The sequence below is a fragment of the Tamandua tetradactyla genome, chromosome 23 (assembly GCF_023851605.1).
Source record: "Tamandua tetradactyla isolate mTamTet1 chromosome 23, mTamTet1.pri, whole genome shotgun sequence".
NCBI lineage: Eukaryota > Metazoa > Chordata > Mammalia > Pilosa > Myrmecophagidae > Tamandua > Tamandua tetradactyla.
In genome coordinates, this window is record NC_135349.1 from 1,860,214 (window position 1) to 1,884,039 (window position 23,826).

A 23,826-nucleotide genomic window follows, 5' to 3' on the forward strand; every position below is an offset into this window, starting at 1 on the left:
GTGCGGGAAAAGGAAAATAATTATGGGCTGTTCCCAGCTCAGCTGTGAGTGGCCTTAACACAGTGATAATTTATGGAAACAATGACTATCACTCTAGTTGGGAGTATGATGTGCGCCTGTGGAGAAGGGGGTAAGAAGGACATCGTATGGAAGGGACACGATGAGGGAGAGAGCCGCTTTCCACCGGCGCTGGTGGAAAATCAGTAGATGATGACCGAAATGGAACCTTCAGCTTCTAGCTATGGGAGGCTTTATAGGTTTAAACAAAAACATTTCTTTTTTAGTTTGTTCTTTATAGGTTTAAACAAAAAAAATCAGCGCAAAGGTTTTAGGGGGAAAGGTGGTGGTGGGTGATGGGGACAGGGGCCGAGGGACTGCCATTCTTTGGTAATAAACTTCATGGAAAGACGCGCTCCTTCAGAGTACAAGCACCGCACGCAGTCTGAGCAGACCGCTGAGCCGCGGTGGGCATTTTGGGGGCAGTACCCCCGAGGCCTGTGAGCCCCGTCCCTCCACTTGTGGAAGCTGAGCCCATTCCTGAGCTTTCCCTTTTGTCTTGTGGCACGGCCACCGCTGAGGACACTGCTTCACCAGCTGCCCGCGCACCCGTTCAACAGTGAGGGCAAAGGTGGTACAGGAATGAGGCGGCGGCGTGCACAGTCTCAAGTGGGGCTGAAGGACACGGGGATGTCCCGGTGCTGCGGAGGAGAAATGCCAGCTTTCTTCCCAGTGGTTCTGCTTCCCCACTGCGGGAAAACCGTGACAACCCGGGAAGTGCGAATTGGTCTGCTGACGGCATCGTCAAAGGCATACATAGAAACAATTCGGAAAGCCGCTCCACGCTACTCAAGCTGCTGGGAAACTGCTTTCTAGGGAAAATCAGTCCCCCATAGACTACAGAATCTGGGCCGATTTGATTCAAAAGTGTGCGTCCTTTCGGGCAGTACCGTCGTGCTCCCACTCAGTTTGAATCTGCTCGGGCACTCAGTAACACTGCTTCCAGGACACCAGGGCTGTGGTGGCTGGGGGGGGGGTGGCCCCCCACGCTGACGTGAGTGAACAGGCTGCCTGGGCTAGGAGGCAGCGCAGGTGGCGGCTCGTCTTTCTGAGACTTGGTTGTCGAATGTGGTGCAGTTGATCCTCGGTCGGCGCTACCTGCAATTCCTGATATGTCATCCTTAGCATGCGGGTACTTAGTAATCTGACCCGGGACTTTCCAGCCTTTGTCAGGACAGGAATCCTGCACCCCTTTAGATGACGTTGAGCTGTTCTCCCTACTTTAGTGTGTCTCCTGCATCGTGATGATGCAGAAGTATTGGCAGATACCTGCTGGGCCATTTCCTATCTTACTAATGGTCCAAATGGATGGTTTGAGGTGGTTGTGAAAACTGGAGCTGTGCCCCAGCTGATGAAGCTTCTAGGGCTCCTGCATTGGCAAGTGTGACTGCCCTAAGAGCCGCGGGCAGAATGGTCAGTGGGACAGAGACACAGACCCACATTGTGTAGATGCAGGAGCTCTTGCCATCTTTCCCAGCCTGCCTACCAGGCCCAAAACTGGCATTCGGAAGGCAGCTCCGTGGACAATGTCAGGTGTCATAGCTGGCCAGCAGGACCAGATACAGCAAGCGGTGACTCATGGATTGGTGCCGTCCCTCATTACACCTTTCCTCGTTACATCTTTCGAAGGCGGACTCTAAGACGCAAAGGAAGTTGTTCGGGCTGTGCCCAACTATACCAGTGGTGGAACAGCTGAGCACATTGTATACCCTGTCCATTGGGGTATAATAGAACTGTCGATGAACCTTTTAATTGTGAAAGATACCAAAATTGTTCTGGTCCTCCTGGATGCCATTTCAGATCTTTCAGGCTGCTGAGAAACGAGGTGAGACTGAGAGGCTTGGGATAAAGATCGAAGGACGTGGAGGCTTGGACAAAATTGAAGCTGTATGAAACCATGAAAATGAGTCTGTATACAAGGTTTCATTAAGCCTGGCTGAGGAGTATTTCTCTGGAGAGGAAGAAGAGACCAGAAAGTTGTGCCAGAAACTACTTCTGAAGGCTGTGCCTTCCGACAGGATGGTGTCCTGGGACTTTTGACTTTTAGGTTGTACAGGTGAGCAGTGAAGTTGTTTGTGTGCTGTGTTTGGTTTAAGTTTGTCTTGTTGCTTCCCTACTAGGAACTCTTTAAATGTGATTTGTTATGTAGCACTTTTTACAACATAACTGTACTTGAAGAGTGCCAAACTGTACATACTGTATGAAGCGCCTCCTTTCAATGCATTTCTTATTTCTGTGTGGAATTTCGTGTCTTGCCATGTCCTGTAAATACAGATTAAATTAAAAAAAAATCAGTTCAAGCATTGCTAAAAGTAAAAGAGGAGCTTCAGATGTGCTTCCTGCTGTGTGAAATGAGACCACCCTGCCTATGTCTCACGTGAGGCTGGGCTGTCCCGGTCAGCCCTGCTGTTTTAATGTCCTGCTCATCGCCATCATCCTCTGTCTCCTGACTAACTCACACATCAGAGCTTTGGTGCCGTCTTTAGCTGTTTTCTTTTTGTAAGAGGATGTGCCAGTCTGAAGTTATGCACCCCAGAGAAGCGGTGTCCTCTAACCTGCATTCAGTGTTGCTGGGTGGGACCTTTCTGATGGTTTCCATAGAGATGTGGCCCGCCCAATTGTGGGTGATAATCTTTTATTAGATGGTTTCCATGGAGCTGTGTCTCTACCCGTTCAAGGTGGGGTAGCTTACTGGAGCCCTTTAAGAGGGAGCCATTTTGAAAAACCTTTAGAGCCACCAGAACCAACAGAGCCCACAGAACGGACAGAGCCCCAGGAAAGCCTTTGGAGAAGGCTGGAGAGAAAGCAAGCAGACCTTGCCATGTGCCTTTCCAGCTGAGAGAGAAACCCTGAGTATCATCGGTCTTTCTTGAACCAAAGTATCTTTTCCTGGATGCCTTAGTTTGGACATTTTTATAGGCCTTAGAGCTGTAAAATTGCAACTTAATAAATTCTCCTTTTTAAAAGCCATTCCTTTTCTGGTATATCACATTCTGCCAGCTCTTACAAACTAACACAGAGGATTTTTAAACATACCCCAAAGTTGAGAGGATAGCATCACAAACTCTACTGCTCCTGTCACCCAGCTCCAAAAATGATCAGATGAGGCTCAGTCTCTGTTGGCATAAAGCTGTTATTGGGTGCTTCCTGCATGCCATGCAGTACTCTCAGCCGGAGGATGGAGAAGTGACAAAAGGCCAAGACCCCTCTCCTGCAGTTTATGTTTTAGTACCAACAGGCAGTGAGCCAGTAAGTGACAGTCCTGGAGGCGGCAACCCACGCCATGGTGGTGGGGAGTACGGGGGGGCCCCTTAAGGCTCTCATGCAGGCAGGGGTGAGGGGCGAGCCGAGCAGAGGGCCCGAGGACGCAGGGGTTGGAGGGGACGGGACGCAGGGGCAACCTGGTCGGGGCAGCTGATGAAGCTGGAGGCCGGGTTGGCTGAGCAGATGATGAGGACGCAGGGCGGGCCTGTCATCCGGGGTGTGTGGTAGGCTGCAAGGAGCAGGGAACGGTGCGGGCCTGACGGGTCGCAGAGTTTCTGTGGTGCCCGGTTGAGTACGGAGGGCCTGGGGTGGCAGTGGGGAGGCCCTCCATTGGCCGTGGTGATGGCGCAGGTCAGGACAGAGTGGTGGAGGTGTGAGAAGAGGTTAGCACCTGGATGCCTTGGGTGGGTGAAGCCCTTAGCAGGTTCTTCAACTCATCACTGCAAAATGTGCTGTTACTTTCCGTGGAAGTAATTGCTTTGAATTGACTTAACTTCTGTGAGTTATCTTTTGGATTCCAGAGTCAAATATCCTGCCACAGATGTTTGAGTATTGGGAAGAGGCTAGAAACACTAGACATAATCCGTGTCTTCTGAGACTCTGGGTGTGGTTTGGGGGTGTAGGACTGGCTCATGTGGGCCCTGTCCTCTGGCTGTGAGGTGCTGAGCCTTGCAGGCTTGAGAACGGGGGGAGGAGTTGGTGAGCTGAGGCCCCTCTCTGGGGAGGCCACCCTACCTCAGAAGCCACATTTGGACTAGATTTTCATTTGGATCTTCTGGGACGTATATCAACATTGGGTTCTCCTCAGTGTGACCGTTCATTGCTCACTTGACTCTGGATATGCTGTCAGTATTACTTCTCAGGGTTAACCGAGCACAGATGAGGTCATTTTATAAGCAAGGACACTATGGCCCTGCCAGGACCAAGTGGAAATCTGTCTTCCATTGGGTTTTCCCTCCAGTCCCACTATGAAAATTGCAGGGCTCGGCCACAGGTGTCTGGAGAGTAAATGTTGCTGCCGGTAACAGAAACTTTCCACGTTTCTGTGGGCTGTGATGTGGGAGCTGCAGTGAATTGTTTGCCTTATAGTGTGTTTGTAAAGCTGGAAAACAAGGAGGCCATTTCTGATCTCTTTGCCATGGTATAGTGAGTAAAACCCAAAACATGCTTGGAATTTTTAACGAATGTCCTGGCACTTGATTTAATGCTCAAAAGCTTGATCACTTGGGCTTGAAGACGCCAGCTAATTGAGAAATAAAGGTGATAAAAACCGTGTCTAGGAAAACCACCACTTCTGCATAGAGGACCAGGGCGGGGGCTGCATAGCGTGTGGGTGGGAGGCCCGCCCTGCCTGCCGGGCTCGGGCACGCTGCCTCACTGCTCCGCCCTGATTCTATCCCATTTATTATGAAGATTCTATAAAATAATGCACATAGGGCCCTTGGCCCAGCACCTCTGCACGCACGTCAGCTGTAGTGGTCATAGAGTCGTTTGAAAAGATTCCGTCTTTTTGGCTGCTCGTAACTGCCTACTGTAGAAAGCACAGGTAATGGAATAACATGTTATATTTGTAAGATACAAACACTTGAGGGCCTGATGAAGACTGAAAGTTAGACAGGCCGTGGTGTCATCTGGAGGAAGGCTGTCCCGTCGGACAGAACACTGGCGGCTGCAGAGGGCGGGACGGGAAGGCGGAGCTGGGGCACCCGGCAGACAGGGCAGGCGCCCCCCCCCCCCGCCCCCAGCTGCTGTGCTGACATGGCATCACCTTCGTGGGGCTCGGGTCACTGCATTCAGGTTGAAGAGAAAGTTTCAGGTTCTGGATGCTGACTTGAGACGGCCAACACCCTTCCCCTTTAGATCTCGTTTATGGAGGTGTAGTTTATATACTAAAGTGCACACCTCTTAAGTGTACAGTTTGAGGAATGAATGCGACAAGTGTGTGTGCCTGTGTAACTGCTGCCACGGTCAGGACACTAGGACGTTGCCATCACCAAGTTTCCTTGTGGCCCTTGGCAGCCTGTGATTTGTCATGATTTTTGTGTACTGTGAACCTCTATAAACAGAACCATACAGTGTCTGCTGCTTGTGTTGGCTGTGTCCGTGAGGCCCGTCCAGGTGTCCGTGGGGCCCGTCCACGTGTCCGTGAGGCCCGTCTGCATGTCCGTCGGGCCCGTCCGCGTGTCCGTCGGGACTGTCCGCGTGTCCGTGGGGCCCGTCTGCGTGTCTGTTGGGCCCGTCCGCGTGTCCGTGAGGCCTGTCTGCATGTCCGTCGGGCCCGTCCGCGTGTCCGTGGGGCCCGTCCGCGTGTCCGTGAGGCCCGTCCGCGTGTCCGTCGGGTCCGTCCGCGTGTCTGTGAGGCCCGTCCGTGTGTCCGTGGGGCCCGTCCGCGTGTCCGTGGGGCCCGTCCGCGTGTCCGTCGGGCCCGTCCGCGTGTCCGTGGGGCCCGTCCGCGTGTCCGTGGGGCCCGTCCGCGTGTCCATCGGGCCCGTCCGCGTGTCCGTGAGGCCCGTCCGCTTGGCTGTCGGGCCCGTCCGCGTGTCTGTCGGGCCCGTTTGTGTGTCCGTGAGGCCCGTCTGCATGTCTGTCGGGCCCGTTTGTGTGTCCGTCGGGCCCGTCCACGTGTCCGTGGGGCCCGTCCGCGTGTCCGTGGGGCCCGTCCGCGTGTCCGTGAGGCCCGTCCGCGTGTCCATCGGGCCCGTCCGCGTGTCCGTGAGGCCCGTCCGCTTGGCTGTCGGGCCCGTCTGCGTGTCTGTCGGGCCCGTTTGTGTGTCCGTGAGGCCCGTCTGCATGTCTGTCGGGCCCGTTTGTGTGTCCGTCGGGCCCGTCCACGTGTCCGTGGGGCCCGTCCGTGTGTCCGTCGGGCCCGTCCGCGTGTCCGTGAGGCCCGTCCGCGTGTCCGTCGGGCCCGTCCGCGTGTCTGTGGGGCCCGTCCGCGTGTCTGTGGGGCCCGTCTGCGTGTCTGTGGGGCCCGTCTGCGTGTCTGTCCGGCCCGTCTGCATGTCTGTCGGGCCCGTCCGCGTGTCCGTGGGGCCCGTCCATGTGTCCGTGGGGCCCGTCCGCGTGTCCGTGGGGCCCGTCCGCGTGTCCGTGGGGCCTGTCCGCGTGTCCGTCGGGCCCGTCCGCGTGTCCGTGAGGCCCGTCCGCTTGGCTGTCGGGCCCGTCTGCGTGTCTGTCGGGCCGGTCCACGTGTCTGTCCGGCCCGTCTGCATGTCTGTCGGGCCCGTCCGCTTGGCTGTCCGGCCCGTCTGCATGTCTGTCGGGCCGGTCTGCGTGTCTGTCCGGCCCGTCTGCATGTCTGTCGGGCCGGTCCGCGTGTCTGTCCGGCCCGTCTGCATGTCTGTCGGGCCCGTCCGCGTGTCCGTGGGGCCCGTCCGCGTGTCCGTGAGGCCCGTCCGTGTGTCCGTGGGGCCCGTCCGTGTGTCTGTGAGTCCTGTCTGCGTGGTTGGGTGCATTGTGCTGTGAATCAGTAGTTCTTTCTTTTTTTTTTTACTGAGAACCTTAACTGGAATGAATAAACCACAAATTGTTTTTTCCTTCACTTATTGGTGGATGTTTGGGTTGTTTTCAGTTTTTAGCTATTTTGAATGGGAAGCTGCAAGGAATGTTCTGCAAGTCTTCGTGTAGACATGTTTTCATTTCCCTTGGGCAGTTACTTAGAAGTTGAATTGCCAGTCATGTCTTAGGGGTATATTTAACTTTCCTAGAAACAGCCAAACAGGTTTTCGTACTGACTGTCCCATATTACCCTTTTGCTAGTCCCACAGCCTCACCAGAACCTGTCAGTTGCTTTAATTTTGGCCATTCCAGCAATGTGAAGTGTCATTTCTTTGCATTTAATTTGCATTTCCCTGGTGACTTATGGTGCTGAACACTGGCAAGATTTTGACTATTTTTTTAGTTTACTTTTTTCATTTTCTTTTTTTGTGGTTGATAAAATCAAACAACACACAAACACGAACATTCTTACATATGAACATTCCGCAATCAGAGGTTCACAATGTGTTCACATACCTGTGAATTCATCACCATGATCGTTTCTCAGAACATGTACATCACTCCAGAAAAAGAAACAAAAAGAAAAAAGAAACTCATACATACCATACCCTTACCCTTCCTTCTCATCGACCACTATTATTTCCCTCTACCCAATTTATTTTAACATTTGTTCCCCGTATTGTTTATGTATTTTTAATCCATATGTCTTACTCATCTGTCCATACCATATGTAAAAGGAGCATCAGACACAAGGTTTTCACAATCACACAGTCACATTGTGAAAGCTGTATCATTATACAATCGTCTTCAAGAAACATGGCTACTGGAACACAGCTCCACATTTTCAGGCAGTTCCCTCCAACCTCTCCATTACATCTTGACTAACAAGGTGATAACTACTTAATGCCTAAGAATAACCTCCAGGATAACCTCTCCACTCTGTTTGGAATCTCTCAGCCACTGACACTTTATTTTGCCTCATTTCTCTCTTCCCCCTTTTGGTCAAGAAGGTTTTTTCAATCCCTTGGTGCTGAGTCTCAGCTCATTCTAGGATTTCTGTCCCACATTGCCAGGAAAGTCCACACCCCTGGGAGCCATGGATTTTGACTTTTGTGAAGTTCTAGGCTTTTGGCTATTTTAAATTTCATTGTTTGTTCCTTGTTACTGAGTTGTAAGAGGTTTTTTTTTTGCATATTCTGGATACAAGTTCTTTGTCAGGTATGTGTACTGAGGATGCTCTCTCCCAGTCTGTAGCATGCCTTCTATTTTCTTAGTGGTGGCTGGCGTTTGAAGAGCCTCAGTGTTAGAGTTTGATAAAGTCAGTTCATTAAATTTTTCTGGGATGGTTAGTGCTTTTGGTGTCCTAACAATTGATTCTTTGCCTTCCCCAAAATCATGAAGATTTCCTCCCGTTTTCTCCTGGAAGTTTTATGGTTTCAGCTTCTATGTTTAGGTCAGTGATCCATTGTAAATTAATTTTCGTGTGTGGTTGAGGTACAGCTTGAGGTTCATTTTTCCATGTACATGTCCGATTGTTCCGGAACCATTTGTTGAAAAGATTATTCTTCCCTTATTGGGTTATTTTTGCACCTCTGTTGAAAATACTTTTTTTTTTGGACTCTAATTTTGTCGTATTGTTCTGTTTCTTTGTTCGTCCACATGGCCTTGATTACCTTGTAATTTTATAGTTAGTCTTGAAATCAGCTAGTGTAAATTCTCCAACTTGGTTCTTTTTCAAGCTTGTTTTGGCTGTGGTAGGTCCTTTCCACTTTTGGATACATTTAAAAATCAGCTTGTCAGTTTTTGCAGAAAAGCCTGTTGGGCTTTTGAGTAGGATTGCACTAAACTTAGAGACCAATTTGAAGAAAATGGTCATGTTAATTTTGAGGCCACCAATCTATGAACTTGTTGTCTCTCTTCATTGATTTAAATCTTAACTTTCTCTCTACACTGTTTTGTAGTTTTCAGCATAGAGTCTGTTCTAATTTACTAGCTGTCGGAATGCAACACACCAGAGGTGGATTGGCTTTTAATAAAAGGGGATTTATTTTGTTAGTTCTTCAGAGGAAAGGCAGCCAACTTTCCACTGAGGTTCTTTCTTACGTGGAAAGGCACAGGATGGTCTCTGCTGGCCTTCTCTCCAGGCCCCTGGGTTCCAACAACTTTCCCCGGGGTGATTCCTTTCTGCATCTCCAAAGGCCTGGACTGAGCTGCGAGTGCTGAGATGAGGAATGCCGAGCTGCTTAGCTGTGCTACATTGCAATCTCTCATTAAGCACCAGCCGATTAAGTCAAACGTCATTCATTGCAGCAGGCACACCTTCTAGCTGACTGCAGATGTAATCAGCAACAGATGAGGTTCACGTACCACTGGCTCATGTCCACAGCAACAGAACTAGGTGCCTTCACCTGGCCAAGTTGACACCTGAATTTAACTACCACAGCATCCTTAACATTTTATAATTGAATGATCACTGATTTTCTAAGATTTGTATATTATGTATAATATATGTATTATATATATATATATTTTGCATGGTCTGAGAGTCAAACCTGGGTCTCCCGCATGGAAAGCAAGCATTCTATGTTTATTTTGATAGTCAATTTGTTTGGGCTTTAAACAGAGACCTTAAACATTAATATAGAATTTCTACTTCTGTGATCTTATAGAATCTTTTGTGGCTGAACATTCTGTTTGGCACTTTCTGTGCTATCTTGTCTACTTTTGTGAAAGTCTCAGTATGAAAATACAAGCAGGGGGTGCGAGGGCAGCTCTGTGGTGGAATCTTCGCCTGCCATGGGGGAGACCCAGGTCCAGTTCCCAGTCCATGCGTGTTCTGGTTTGCTAGCTGCCGGAACGCAGCACACCAGAGACGGACTGGCTTTTAATAAAAGGGGAGTTATTGTGTTGGTTCTTCAGAGGAAAGGCAGCGAACTTTCCACTGAGGTTCTTTCTTACGTGGGAGGCACAGGATGGTCTCTGCTGGCCTTCTCTCCAGGCCCCTGGGTTCCAACAACTTTCCCCGGGGTGATTTCTTTCTCCATCTCCAAGGGCCCGGGCTGAGCTGCAAGTGCCGAGATGAGGAATGCCGAGCTGCTAGCAGTGTTGCGTTGCAATCTCCCATTTAAGCACCAGCCAATTAAGTCAGACGTCACTCATTGCAGCAGACACGCCTCCTAGCTGACTGCAGATGTAATTGGCAACAGATGAGGTTCACGCACCATTGGCTTATGCCCTCAGCAACAAGACTAGGTATGCTCACCTGGCCAAGTTGACAACTGAATCTAACTAACACAATGCATTTCCCAAAACAAACAAAATTTCGACAAATGGTGCTTCAATAATGGGACACTCACATGGAAAAATAATGAAAGGTGACCCCACCATCCAGCACAAAAAAAAAAAAAAAAAAAGCAGAACGTGTCTGGGCTGTGCATTAGGAAACCCTGCTCCACGGCTTCATTCATTGGTAGCCCAAAGACGAAAACAGCCCAAGGGTCCGTCAGTTGGTCAGTACGGATAGACAGATGGTGGTCAGACGTGCGGCCCAGCACTCCCCAGCAGTGAGAACGGGCCTTCCACTGGGCAGGCAAAGCCGGTGAGTCTCCAAAGTGTTGTGTGAGGTGTGAGAAGCCAGGCCCCAAAGCCTGTGTCCTGTCTAACCCCACAGACAAGCTGCTTAGAAAGGCCACCCTAGGACAGAAGAGAGCAGTGGGCGGGAGCCGGGGTGGGGTGTTGCGGAGGTGCCAAGGGGACTTTTGGGGATAATGGAAATGTTCTGTGCCATAACTGTGGCAGTTACAGGACCATAAGCCTTTGTGGAAACTCACTGAATGGTTCACTCACTTAGAAAAAGTGAGTTTTGGTGCATGTACATCACACCTCAATAAATCTGATTTTAAAAAAAGAAACAGAATTGGAGGGGTCAAAGTGACTCACCACGGAAAGAACAGTCCTCCCAGTAGTGGACGTGGGGGCACCTGGCTCCCTCTGTGGGGACACTGACCCCCAGCCCCCACCTCCCGACACCCCTCTGGGATCTGGGTGACCACTCCAGTTCTCTGCCTTCCACATTCGTTTCCATGGTGTAAGCCAGTCGCTTCTATTTTCTAGCACTTAATGTTCAGTTCTCACTGGTTTGACCACTTTTATCTATAATGTGCAATTTAAAAAACCCATAAAGACACCCCCCCCATAAAAAGCCTGGATTTAATGGCAAAGCAAACGTTGCTTGATCTTTTTGTATGCTAGATGTCAGTTGTGCTGTGAGAGTGTGGCTGTACCTTTTGCGAGGCTCACCGTGGACCTGGCAGCTTGGCCACCTCTTCCAGGCCAGGGTGGCCTGTCCGAGCACTTAGCCGCTGACCCTGACAGCCCTCTCCTCTCTGCTGTAAGTGGTGTAAAGGGTGCTTTGGACCAGTAGCCCCCTGCAGGTGTCGTAGGGGCAGGCATCGCAGGCTGCAGGTGGGATGTGGGCTGCAGGTGGGGTGTGGGATGCAGGTGGGGTGTGGGCTCCAGGTGGGGCACAGGCTATGGGTGGGGTGCAGGCTGCAGGTGGGGATGTGGGCTGCAGGTGGGGTGTGGGATGCAGGTGGGGCACAGGCTGTGGGTGGGGTGTGGGATGCAGGTGGGGGTGTGGGCTGCAGGTGGGGCACAGGCTATGGGTGGGGTGCAGGCTGCAGGTGGGGATGTGGGCTGCAGGTGGGGTGCAGGATGCAGGTGGGGTGTGGGCTGCAGGTGGGGCACAGGCTGTGGGTGGGGTGCGGGATGCAGGTGGGGTGTGGGCTGCAGGTGGGGCACAGGCTGTGGGTGGGGTGTGGGATGCAGGTGGGGTGTGGGCTGCAGGTGGGGCACAGGCTGTGGGTGGGGTGTGGGATGCAGGTGGGGTGTGGGCTGCAGGTGGGGCACAGGCTGTGGGTGGGCTGCAGATGGGGCACAGGCTATGGGTGCAGGCTGCAGGTGGGGTGCAGGCTGCAGGTGGGGTGCAGGCTGCAGGTGGGGGTGTGTGCTACAGGTGGGATGTGGCTGCAGAAGGGGTGTGAGCCGCCCAGGGCTCCCATGGCTGCCCAGGATTCCCCCAACTGCCCTGGGTGTCATGTCCTACCTGCTCTGTGTGGGCAGAAACGTTTCACAACCCCACCCTGAGCTAAGCGACAGCTCAACTGTCCTGTGCACAGAGCTCTTGTCTTGGACCCACCCTCACTCTTTAGGAGCAGGGCCTGGCAGCCATTCGACACAGCCCTGGTAGAAAAGCAGGCCCCAGGAGGCTGCTGGGCGAAGCTTCTGGGTAGGCCTGACTGGGGAATGTCCCCTGCTGGAGGCAGAGGTGCGGACTGACCTGTCACAGCTGGCCAGCCTCATTTGCGAAACCTGTTGGTGCTTCCCAGCCTGGGCTCTCTGTGGACAGCTTCTTTTCTAAGTGAAGAGGTGCTTGGTGAGGTACGTGCAGTGCCCTGACGGGCCTGTGGCCAGGACCATGCGTGCAGGGTTGGTGGACTGTCTCTTCTCTTGCCCGTCCCCTCTGGGCCTCGAAAGATGGCCAGGTGTTAAATGGGCCCTGGCCTAGCTGCCTGGGACCGGGCCACACCTTCCTATAAGATTAAGCTTCCTTTTAGGAAATAAAGTGTGCTGCTTCCAGTGCTATCTGGTGGTCTCTTTCTCTTCTTTTTTCTGTGCAGTTCTAAGGAAGTGTGGCCTTGTGAACCATCCGTTTTTTACATCGTCAGGGCCCCTTCCCTTTGAAGGGCTGCTTTCACAAGGCTGTTTCATAGACTCACGCCTCCTTGTTTCTACAACTTCTGTTTCTGTGGCTTCTTTGAGGTGAGAGATAACAGCAGGGGTGTGGGCCACCTTCCCGCCCTGTATATTGATGTCACAGCGAATCCGTGGGTCGGTGTCGCTCCCAGCTGGCAGCTGTAGGTGCCACCCCTGCGTTTGGTGGGGGCCAGGAAGGGCTGCTGCGGGCAGAGGCACCGCGAATGGACTTGAGTGAGACGCAGCTCCCGGAACCAGCCAGACACAGATGGGGCAATCCCAAAGGAGAGAACCGAGCTGATCTTTATGCACCTGTTTTAAATTGTTTCTAAATTGAGAATTTAACGAACACATTGCAGGTAAAGCCCCATGCTGCACTTTTGTGGATGGTGCCACCGCTCAGCTTCTGTGACAGTTCTGCACATCCTTAATGCTTCCCGTTGTTAGTGCCCATCTTTCCAGAAGGGAACTTTTTTCCTTGTGGTAAAGAACAGTGAACACTGGGTGTGAACAAAGACAGTGCAACCTCGGAGACATAAAGAGTAACTCAGGGCCAGGTGCCTTCTTCCCGGGGCGTGCATCTGTGCTCTCTTGGTAAACGTTCTTCCACGTTGAACTGCATGTCATCTCACGCACACCCACGCACGTGCATGCACCACCGCTGGGTGCTCCTGGCGCTGTGTGCTGCAGTGGGTCCTCGGGGTGCAGTGTTGAAGCCCCTGCGGGCTGGGAGTGGCGGACACCAGGCTGCATCTGCCCACCTTGTCAGGGTCTCTCTACCCGCTGCGAGCCTGGGGTGCCCCCTGTAAGCAGCCCTGCACAGATGGGAATCCGGGAAGACCCCACGTAGCCGTTGTGGGGACTTGAAGTGTGCGCTTGGTGAGTTCTTAGAAGTGTGCCCCCAGCCTCGGCTGCCACCGCCGACGGCACCCCCGTTTCTAGGAGGCAGAGAGCGCACAGTACTCCCACCCATGGCATGGGACCCCGGCTCTGTGGGGGCAGCGGCCAGACGTGGGACACTGTGATGAAGGCCGTGCTGCCCTGCTGTCCAGTGCAGGATGCTCGGGGTCCAGGACAGCTCCCCGTCCACCGCCCGGCTGGCCCCTCGGGATGCAGGGCCGGCACGTGGGCTCTGTGGTGCAGGGGCAGGAGATGCTGCTGCCCTCGGGAAGGGGACGGAGGCGACAGGAGCTGCCTGAGAGGCGGGCAGGGCCTTCCAAGGGGAGAGAGGGTCCTGGCCCATGAACAAGGAGACCCCAGGGCACGAGACCCCAAGGCCTGCAAAGGCAGGGGAGGAGGGTGGGCGAGGAGGAAGGCGGAGTGGACTTCAGGACCTGTGCGAGGCTCCCGGCCAGAGAGGCCCCTCCTGGGCACACAGCAGAGACCACGACCCTCAGCCCGTTTCCGGAGGGGATGGAGGGTTCCGAGAGGCCTCCGCCCATTGGAGCAGCTCTGGGGTGGCCTGGGGCCGGAAGCTGAGGGGCTGCACCGGGCCTGGGGGGACATTTGCGGGAGAAAGCCAAGGGAAGCAGAGACTCTGTCCCGCAGACAGCACGCGGGGAGGGGCAGAGGGCACGCAGGGCCTCCCACCCCGGCTCGGGACCCCGGCTCTGGGGACGCGGCTGGACGAGGGACACTTCGGGCCTGACCTGTAGGGTGGCTGCTTGCGAGGTCCGCCTGTGGGGCAGGGACAGACTTCCACAAGAGCCAACGCCAGGTCAGTCTCAGCGTTTTTCTCCAGAATTATTCATGTTGTTTGCAAGAAATGCATTTTTATTTAGGAGCATTCCGGGTTTTCTTAGTTGTTAGATTTTTCTGTGACTTGCCTTTTGCTGCTTTTGGGTGCCATTTCTCAGATGCTGCTCTAGGTCCCCCACCCCCCTGACCTGTGGTGCATTTGGGGGAGTGGGGTTGGGGGTCAGGACAGTGTGAAAACTCTGGGCGCGCCTGTTCTCTATTCCAGCCCCCCCAAAAGGAACTGTCCTACCTTAGCCGGGGCCCGCCCACCCTCAGCACCCGGCTGTGGCGGCAGGATGACCTGCGCAGGCGCCTCTCCTGCGGGCTGGGAGTGGCCAGTCCTGCAAGCGACAGGGAAAACTTTCATTAAAGAGCTTAGTCCTCAGAGGCTTTAGGCTGCCCCACCGCGTAAGCGCTGATGGAGGTGGGCTCTTCTGCTTTCCTGACGGGGCTGCCTGCTGTTGAGGTTGCTGAGAGCAAATGAGCCTGGGGGATCCCTGAAATGAGGCAATGACCATGCAGCGAAACAGTGAGCCTGTGGGCAGCATGTGCACGTCACTGCTGCTCCTGCATGGCTCGGAAGGTGCTGGGGGGCCAGGGGTGGTGGGGTGGGTCAGCAGGCCAGGCCTCCAGGCTGCACCGGCCATCAGGGACCTGCCTGCCACCCTCCCGGAGCAGGTCCTTGTGTCGCCGTCCTGGTGTGTGGTCCACACACAGAATGACCAGGTGATGACCCAGCATTCCGTGCACTGTCCCTCAGGAGAACATGCCCCGTCCACGCTGCTCTGCACGATGTGAGTGACAGGTCATATTCTCAGTGATAAACGGACTCGCTGTTTAAAAAGGAAGGAAGGAGGGTGCAGCGCCACCGCCCCGTGAGGAAGCCCCATGGAGAGACGCCGTGGTGCGCCCGTCCACCCGGGCGAGTGGGACACGGCGGCTGCTCATCCAGCTGGGCTCCCTGCTAGATGGTGGACGCTGGGCCTGCGGATGCGCAGCAGCGTCACATGGCAGCGTCAGGTATGCTGTCAGCAGGCTGGAGCCCATTAGTGCTGACAAGCCGAAGGAGGGAAGTGGTGGTGACTTCATCAAAATACACTTCATTTGTCAGAGAAGACACATCCACTGGAACCTGATCCCTCCCCAGGACAGTTAAATGCCGAACATGTCCACACGGACAACCAGGGTGGGGTGCTGGACTCCACGTGGACTGTGGACATGCAGATGGGGTCCCAGGCTCCATGTCACTGGACGTGCAGACGGGGTCCTGGGCTCCATGCCACCAGATGTTCTAGTTTGCTAGCTGCCGGAATGCAATATATGAGAAACGGAATGGCTTTTAAAAAGGGGAATGTAATAAGTTGCTAGTTTATAGTTTTAAGGCCAAGAAAATGTCCCAATAAAACAAGTCTATAGAAATGACCAATCAAAGGTATCCAGGGAAAGATACCTTGGTTCAAGAAGGCCAATGAAGTTCAGGGTTTCTCTCTCATGTGAGAAGGCACATGGCGAGCAGTCAGGTTTTCTCTCTCATCTGGAAGGGCACATGGCAAACACGGCATTGTCTGCTAGCTTTCTCTCCTGGCTTCCTGTTTCATGAAGCTCCCCAGGAGGCGTTTTCCTTCTTCATCTCCAAAGGTCACTGGCTAGTGGACTCTCTGCTTCATGGTGCTGCAGCATTCTCTGCTCTCTCTGAATCTCCTTGATTCTCCAAAATGTTTCCTCTTTTATAGGACTCCAGAAATTTATCAAGACCCACCCAAATGGGTGGAGACACACCTTTACCTAATCCAGTTTAATAACCACTGTTGATTAAATCACACCTCCAGGGAGATGATCTGATTACAGTTTCCAACATACAGTATTGAACAGGGATTGTTCTGCCTTTATGAAATGGGATTTAGATTAAAACATGGCTTTTCTAGGGGACATACATCCTTTCAGACCAGCACGCCGTGGACCTGCAGACGGGGTCCCAGGCTCCGTGTCACTGGACCTGCAGACGGGGTCGCAGGCTCCGTGTCACTGGACGTGCAGACGGGGTCCCGGGCTCCGTGTCACTGTGGACCTGCAGACGGGGTCGCAGGCTCCGTGTCACTGGACGTGCAGACGGGGTCCCGGGCTCCGTGTCACTGTGGACCTGCAGACGGGGTCGCAGGCTCCGTGTCACTGGACGTGCAGACGGGGTCGCAGGCTCCGTGTCACTGGACGTGCAGACGGGGTCCCAGGCTCCATGTCACTGGACGTGCAGACAGGGTCGCAGGCTCCGTGTCACTGGACGTGCAGACGGGGTCGCAGGCTCCGTGTCACTGGACGTGCAGACGGGGTCCCAGGCTCCGTGTCACTGGATGTGCAGACGGGGTCGCAGGCTCCGTGTCACTGGACGTGCAGACGGGGTCGCAGGCTCCGTGTCACTGGACCTGCAGACGGGGTCGCAGGCTCCGTGTCACTGGACGTGCAGACGGGGTCGCAGGCTCCGTGTCACTGGACGTGCAGACGGGGTCGCAGGCTCCGTGTCACTGGACGTGCAGACGGGGTCGCAGGCTCCGTGTCACTGGACGTGCAGACGGGGTCCCGGGCTCCGTGTCACTGTGGACCTGCAGACGGGGTCGCAGGCTCCGTGTCACTGGACGTGCAGACGGGGTCGCAGGCTCCGTGTCACTGGACCTGCAGACGGGGTCGCAGGCTCCGTGTCACTGGACGTGCAGACGGGGTCGCAGGCTCCGTGTCACTGGACGTGCAGACGGGGTCCCAGGCTCCGTGTCACTGGACGTGCAGACGGGGTCGCAGGCTCCGTGTCACTGGACGTGCAGACGGGGTCGCAGGCTCCGTGTCACTGGACCTGCAGACGGGGTCGCAGGCTCCGTGTCACTGGACGTGCAGACGGGGTCGCAGGCTCCGTGTCACTGGACGTGCAGACGGGGTCGCAGGCTCCGTGTCACTGGACGTGCAGACGGGGTCGCAGGCTCCGTGTCACTGGACCTGCAGACGGGGTCGCAGGCTCCGTGTCACTGGACGTGCAGACGGGGTCCTGGGTTTGCTGCAGGAGAGCTCCTGAATTTCAGCCTAGCTTCTGTTCTGAGTAGGAACTTGTTTCTGCCGCAGCCTTTGCCCTTTTAGCCGCAATGACCACTTAGTGCCTTTGTATCTGTTGGGTCAGAAAACCAAGGAAACCCAACAAGGTTGTTTTCTTGTCCATGTTGGTAAGTCAGAGTCTGAGCATTTAAGGAAGCCAGACTTCTCTAGCCCCCGTTGATAAAATTTAACTTAGTAAAAGAAAAAATTTCCACTTGTGAGTTAACTACCTGGGAGAACCTGGGGAAGTGTAGGTGTGCGTGTGCATGTGTGAGACGTGCCACTGTGGGTGCTGGACAAATACTTCTGATGACGGAATTTACCACTCCTCAATAAAAAGAATGATACATGCAAAAACTCGTGGATAAATTGCCAAATAATTGTGCTGAGTGAAAGAAGCCAGACCTAAGAAAGTACATCCTATACCGTTCCACTGGCTCAAAACTCCAAAAAATGCCTCCTGATCTCCAGTGATAGACAAGAGGGCAGTGGCTCCTGGGGGCGGGGGAGAGGGATTGCAGAGAGGGCGAGTAGACGGTGAGGGGGCTGCAGAGGCTCGCCGCCTTGTAGGGGATGGCTCTGGAGACACGTACGTGTCCGCACTTGTCAGCTTGTACATCTTAAATATGTGCAGTTTATGGTGTGTCAGTTATACCTCAGTGAAGCTGTTAGCAATCAGAAAGGAGGGACTTTGTGTAGGGTTTGAACATCGGGGATCAGACTGGGGGTCCCATGTCCGTGTTACAGCTCTGGGCCTCAGTTCCCCCAGCTGGGAGGTCTGTCAGGGAGCCCTCGAGGTCACAGGCAGACGCAGAGCACTTGCCTTGGGGCCCAGCGCACGGTGAGAGCTCAGTAAATAGTGATGGACAGCACTGCTTGGGTGAAGAATACGTGGCAGCGTGTGGGTTGCCAGCGTGGGTCACTGCTGCAGTGACCCTATAGTGCCTGCATGGTGGCCGAGCTGGCCGGCGGGCCTGTCTCCATGGAGGCCATTCTCTGAACCTGCTCCTCTTCACTCTGTTTCTTACTCTTGATCTCAAAATTGGAAAATTCTCTCTTAAATCACTTGACATTTTAAGTTACTTTTCCCCTTTGCTAATTTCTTGGCCTTCCACAAACTATTTTTTTTTTAATGTGGTTTCATCTTCCTCTCAAGAAACTTTTTATCCTTACACATTGTTGAAAGGATGGTCTCGAAAACTTTAATAATATGAGGTGTACTTGCGATCTAATTTGAAAAACAGGCTACAGGATTGTGCAGTTGTAACTCTTGAAAGAGGTATTGGAAACTGTTACACTGTTGCCTGTTCCCCCACCCCCGTGAACACATTCAGGAGGAAACCAGCAACAGTGCCAGTGCTGGTTGTGCAGGGGAAACGTGGAAAATTTCACCTCCATCCCTGCAGCTTTCCCTATGTTTTGTAATGAGATTATTATTTTAAACACATAGAATAAATTGTATTCAACAAAAGAAACGGTGCCAGCGGCTGCTGGTGCTAAAGGGCGTCAGGCCAGGCGACCAGGTCCCTTTGCTTCCCAGTTGGACTTGGCGTTGACATCCCTGGGGCTCTGGAGACACCCAGCAAAGGTGACGGCCAGGGACGGCTTCATCCCTCGGTCACACTCCAGGCAGAAGCCCACACCTTCCTTTGACCTCTGACTTTCTACTCCAAGTACCTGTTACTTTCTCAGTTACAGAAAGTTAAGAGTGAACAGAAGCTGCAGGCATGGTTAGTGGTTTTTGAATGCTGAATGAGCCTTGCATACCTGGATGAATCCCGCTTGGTCATGGTATGTAATTCTTTTTAATACACTGCTGGTTTTATTTGCTAATATTTTAAGAGTTTTACATCTAAGTTCATGGAGAGATTTTGGTCTATAGATTTGTTTGGTTTTTTTGGTGCCTTTTTGTCTGGTTGAGGCTGGAAGTATCCCCTTTTCTTTTCTGAAAGAGATTGTGTTCCATTGATGCTAATTCTTCTTTAAGCGTTTGATAAAATTTTCCAGTGAGACTGTCTGGGCCTGGAGATTTCTTTGGGTGGAGCTTTTTAACTATACATTCCATTTTTAAATGGCTATAGGATTTTTCATTTTGCTGGTTTCTCTTCCACTTTTAAGGAGTGGGTCCTTTTCACCTAGGTTGCTGATTTTTGAGTGCCCAATGCTCACAGAGCTTCCTGCTGTCTGTTCGGTAGCTGCAGGCCTGTGTTGGACCCGGTTCTTGCTGACATGGGTATCTGTGCCGTCTCTGTGCCTTCCTGGGTGGGGAGAGGTGGAGACGGCTCCCTGCTTGCCGGCGTTCCTGGCGGGGATATCAGTGTGGACTCCCCACCTTGCCCCGGCTCTGTCTGCCTTCTTGGTGCCCAGTGGGGTCAAGGTTTAGCTCCCCTCTGGGAGACACAGACCACCCCTGGCCCCTGGACACTGCAGGCCAGCTCCCCACTTGGCTCCCCTGGCCCATCCTGGAGTGGAAGTCGAGCTGCCCACCCAGCCGCCACCTGACTGTGGCACTCTGCCCCTTTCCCAGGGGTCGGACATCCACCCGTGCTCAGCCCCCACCCCCAGTGGAGAGCAGTCACGCACACCTGCTGTTGAGGGCCCATGGGGGGTGGCCCCCCAGCTCTTCTCTGCTGAGACCATGGGCGTGGCATGGGGTAGGGGCCGAAGGCACAGCTTTTCCATGGGCCCAGGTAGAGCAGGTGTTGCCAAAAAGATTTTCTGTTAGGCCACCTTACCCCATCACTGAGCGTTTCCTTCTGCCCGTGGACAGCTATGGCCTGCAGGCTATGCAGGACCTGCCCAGGGTGCATGGGGGGCGGTGAGGAAACCTCCTGCGTCCCAGGTCCCGAGGTTGCCGCCATCTCCCCACCCCTCAGAGTGGGTGTCTGTCGTGGTGGGTCCACGTTTTAGCCATGGGGGGAGGGGCTGGTGGGCTGGGGGGTGGGAAGGGCTGGGAGGGTAGGGAGAGGCTAGGGGCTGGGGAGCTGGAGAGGGGCAGGGGCAGGGAGGAACAGAGAGCCCTGGGAGGGGCGGGGGGATCTGGGGAGGCTGGGAGGGCAGAGAGGGCTGTGCATTGGTGGATCTGGACACCTGACGAGGTGAGCCCTCATGGGCCCAGCCAAGGAGGGAGTGGGCATTTCCATGCTGGCCACGATGCCGGCCTCAGCCTGGCAGGAGGGTGAGCCGCGGGCCCCGTGTGCGGGCTGGGCCTGCTGCCTGCCCTGCCCCAAGAGCCAAGACCCCACAGCTGTCCTGTCCTCTCCCTCAGCTCTCCCCCCTCCCCTGGGGGTTTATGAAGGCCAGGTGGCGTCTGCTCACATGCAGCCGTGGGGCTGCCGCGTCCTCCGGGTGGGCTGCCCGTCCTCCGGGTGGGCTGCCCGTCCTCCGGGGGGGCTGCCCGTCCTCCGGGTGGGCTGCCGCGTCCTCCGGGTGGGCTTCCTGTCCTCCGGGTGGGCTGCCTGTCCTCCGGGTGGGGCTGCCTGTCCTCCGGGTGGGCTGCCTGTCCTCCGGGTGGGGCTGCCTGTCCTCCGGGTGGGCTTCCTGTCCTCCGGGTGGGCTGCCGCGTCCTCCGGGTGGGCTGCCTGTCCTCCGGGTGGGGCTGCCTGTCCTCCGGGTGGGGCTGCCTGTCCTCCGGGTGGGCTGCCTGTCCTCCGGGTGGGGCTGCCTGTCCTCCGGGTGGGCTTCCTGTCCTCCGGGTGGGCTGCCGCGTCCTCCGGGTGGGCTGCCGCGTCCTCCGGGTGGGCTGCCGCGTCCTCCGGGTGGGCTTCCTGTCCTCCGGGTGGGCTGCTGCGTCCTCCGGGTGGGCTGCCGCGTCCTCCGGGGGGGCTGCCTGTCCTCCGGGTGGGCTGCCTGTCCTCCAGGTGAGTACTGTCCGGACCCGGGCCCTGCCCGCAGCCAGGAGCTTCACTGTCTGCCCCTTCGCACAGGTGTCAGTGCCCCACTGGCTGTGTGCATCCACCTGTTCCCAGCAGAGCTTGTTCTTGATGGAGGGGCCGAGCTGTCCGCCTCGCTGTGTCCCACATATTCCCGTGGTTTCCGGGCACACTGCAAAAGGCCTTCAAGGAGGGTTGACTTCAGCCTCCTGGAAGCAATAGCTCTCACTGAGCTGTAAGCTTCTTGCTGCTGTGTGGCCGTCACCTTCCCTCTCATGCTTGGTTTCCTTTCCTCTCCTCTTTGAGGCAGTGTTCTCTGTGCTTCGAGGGGCTTCGGCCAGGCCTGGCCCCTCTTTTTCCATGAAACAGCTGTAGGGCCACCACCCTCCTCAACAGCCACCTTCATCCTGAGTCAGGCCACGTAGGGAACCTTACCCGCGGAGGGCAGGGCAGGGGCGTGCGCCGAGCTTGCGATGTATGGTGGCACAGAAAGGGGGTGAGGCATCGGCAAGCCGCACAGGGAGGACAGGCCGGGAGCAGGGGCCCGGGCTGGATTCTCACTTGACTTGGTGTCCTGCTGCCTTCCAGGTCCCTTGGAGTGCAATGTCCCATCTGCCCGTGGCGCTGGCGTGAAGGAGCCTGGGCGAGCTGATGCGATGGCGAAGGCGCGGCTGCTGCGGATGTGGCTGGCCGTGGGGTCAGTGGCCATGATCCTGCTCATCATCGTGTACTGGGACAATGTGGGCACCGCCCACTTCTACCTGCACACGGCCCTGTCCCGGCCGCACCCGCCCCAGCCGCCCCCCACGCCTGGGGAGGCGCTCGCCTCGGACATCGACGAGTTCCTGGACACGCTGCTGGGCGCTGACACCAAGCAGGATGAACCCCCCAGGAGAAAGACCGCGCGGCCCCCCACACCGGCCTCCGCCAGGCCCGAGCTGGGCAAGCTGGAGGAGAGCGTGAGGGGCTACGACTGGTCCGCGCACGACGCCCAGCAGGGCGCAGACTGGGGCTGGTTGCAGGCCGAGCGGAGGCGCGTGCTGAGGGCGTCCTGCGCCAACTCCAGCCTCGCCTTCCCCACCAAGGAGCGCTCCTTCGACGACATCCCCAACCACGAGCTGAACCACCTCATCGTGGACGACCGGCACGGGGCCATCTACTGCTACGTGCCCAAGGCCGCCTGCACCAACTGGAAGCGCGTGATGATCGTGCTGAGCGAGAGCCTGCTGCACCAGGGCGCGCCGTACCGCGAGCCGCTCGCCATCCCGCGGGAGCGCGTGCACAACTCCAGCACCCACCTCACCTTCAACCGCTTCTGGCGCCGCTACGGCAAGTTCTCCCGCCACCTCATGAAGGTCAAGCTGAAGAAGTACACCAAGTTCCTGTTCGTGCGGGACCCCTTCGTCCGCCTCATCTCCGCCTTCCGCAGCAAGTTCGAGCTGGAGAACGAGGAGTTCTACCGCCAGTTCGCCGTGCCCATGCTGCAGAGGTACTCCAACCACAGCAGCCCGCCCGGCTCCGTGCACGAGGCCTTCGGCGCGGGCCTCAGGGTGTCCTTCGCCCACTTCATCCAGTACCTGCTGGACCCGCGCACCGAGAAGCTGGCGCCCTTCAACGAGCACTGGCGGCAGGTGTACCGCCTGTGCCACCCCTGCCAGATAGACTACGACTTCGTGGGGAAGCTGGAGACGCTGGACGAGGACGCCGCGCAGCTGCTGCGGCTGCTCAGGGTGGACCATCTGCTGCGCTTCCCGCCGAGCTACCGGAACCGGACGGCCAGCAGCTGGGCGCACGACTGGTTCGCCAAGATCCCCCTGGCCTGGAGGCAGCAGCTCTACAAGCTCTACGAGGCGGATTTCGTTCTCTTCGGCTACCCCAAGCCTGAAAACCTGCTCAGAGACTGAAAGCTTTGGGGTGGAATCCTGAACACCACACAAAAAAGAAGTGCTTGTTTTATTACTTTGAAACTGAATTAAGGGTCAGTGGTACCAGGACGGTCTCCCCAGTGATGGAACGATTGATGACCACGTGTATTTTTTTATGGCTTCGTTTCCTTCCCATTTGGACACATTGCAAAATTCCGAAAGGCTCTTGTCAGTGAGGCAGCTGAAAAACGTGGAGTTGGCCACACCTACTGTTTTTTGTTTTTTTAAACCTACGATTTTGCAATCTGGACTGAACTGTTTACTCCACTTCCTTCACTCCGTACTGTGTTCATAGTGTTTTTTTAAGATTAATATATTTCAGATATTTAATATGAAATGTGGAGAAGGAAACGATGGAGTAAAATGTTACATCTGCTCTTTCTGCCTCTTCTTGTGGTTATTCTGTTTGCGCAGCAAATGTAGCTACCAAGTTGCTGAAGGAGGTGATGGCTGGCTTCAGACCTCAGCGAGCTCCAGGAAGAGGCAGGCAGGCCTTTTCCATAGTGTTTCAGTGGAAAGCCAGACCCCAAGTCTGAAATCAGACCTGCCTATCTTTCTAAAAAGACAGCAGGCAGGTCCCTCAGCAGTGAAAGCTCTTTTACCAGGTGACGTGTTTGAAAAGGTAAAGTGTTAGGTGTATCTTA

At 55.1% G+C, this 23,826-nt stretch overlaps 1 protein-coding gene across 1 annotated transcript in view; it reads left to right on the forward strand.

Annotated features, from left to right (window-relative positions):
- Positions 1 to 23,559, forward strand: part of CHST12 (carbohydrate sulfotransferase 12) — a 29,977-nt gene extending 6,418 nt beyond the window's left edge. Inside the window, exon 2 of the mRNA XM_077140451.1 lies at positions 21,846 to 23,559. Within this exon, the coding sequence (XP_076996566.1) occupies positions 21,914 to 23,161 (1,248 nt within the window). The 5' untranslated portion in view covers positions 21,846 to 21,913 and the 3' untranslated portion in view covers positions 23,162 to 23,559. The remainder of the gene's footprint in view (positions 1 to 21,845) is intronic.
- Positions 23,560 to 23,826: the final 267 nt, after the last annotated feature.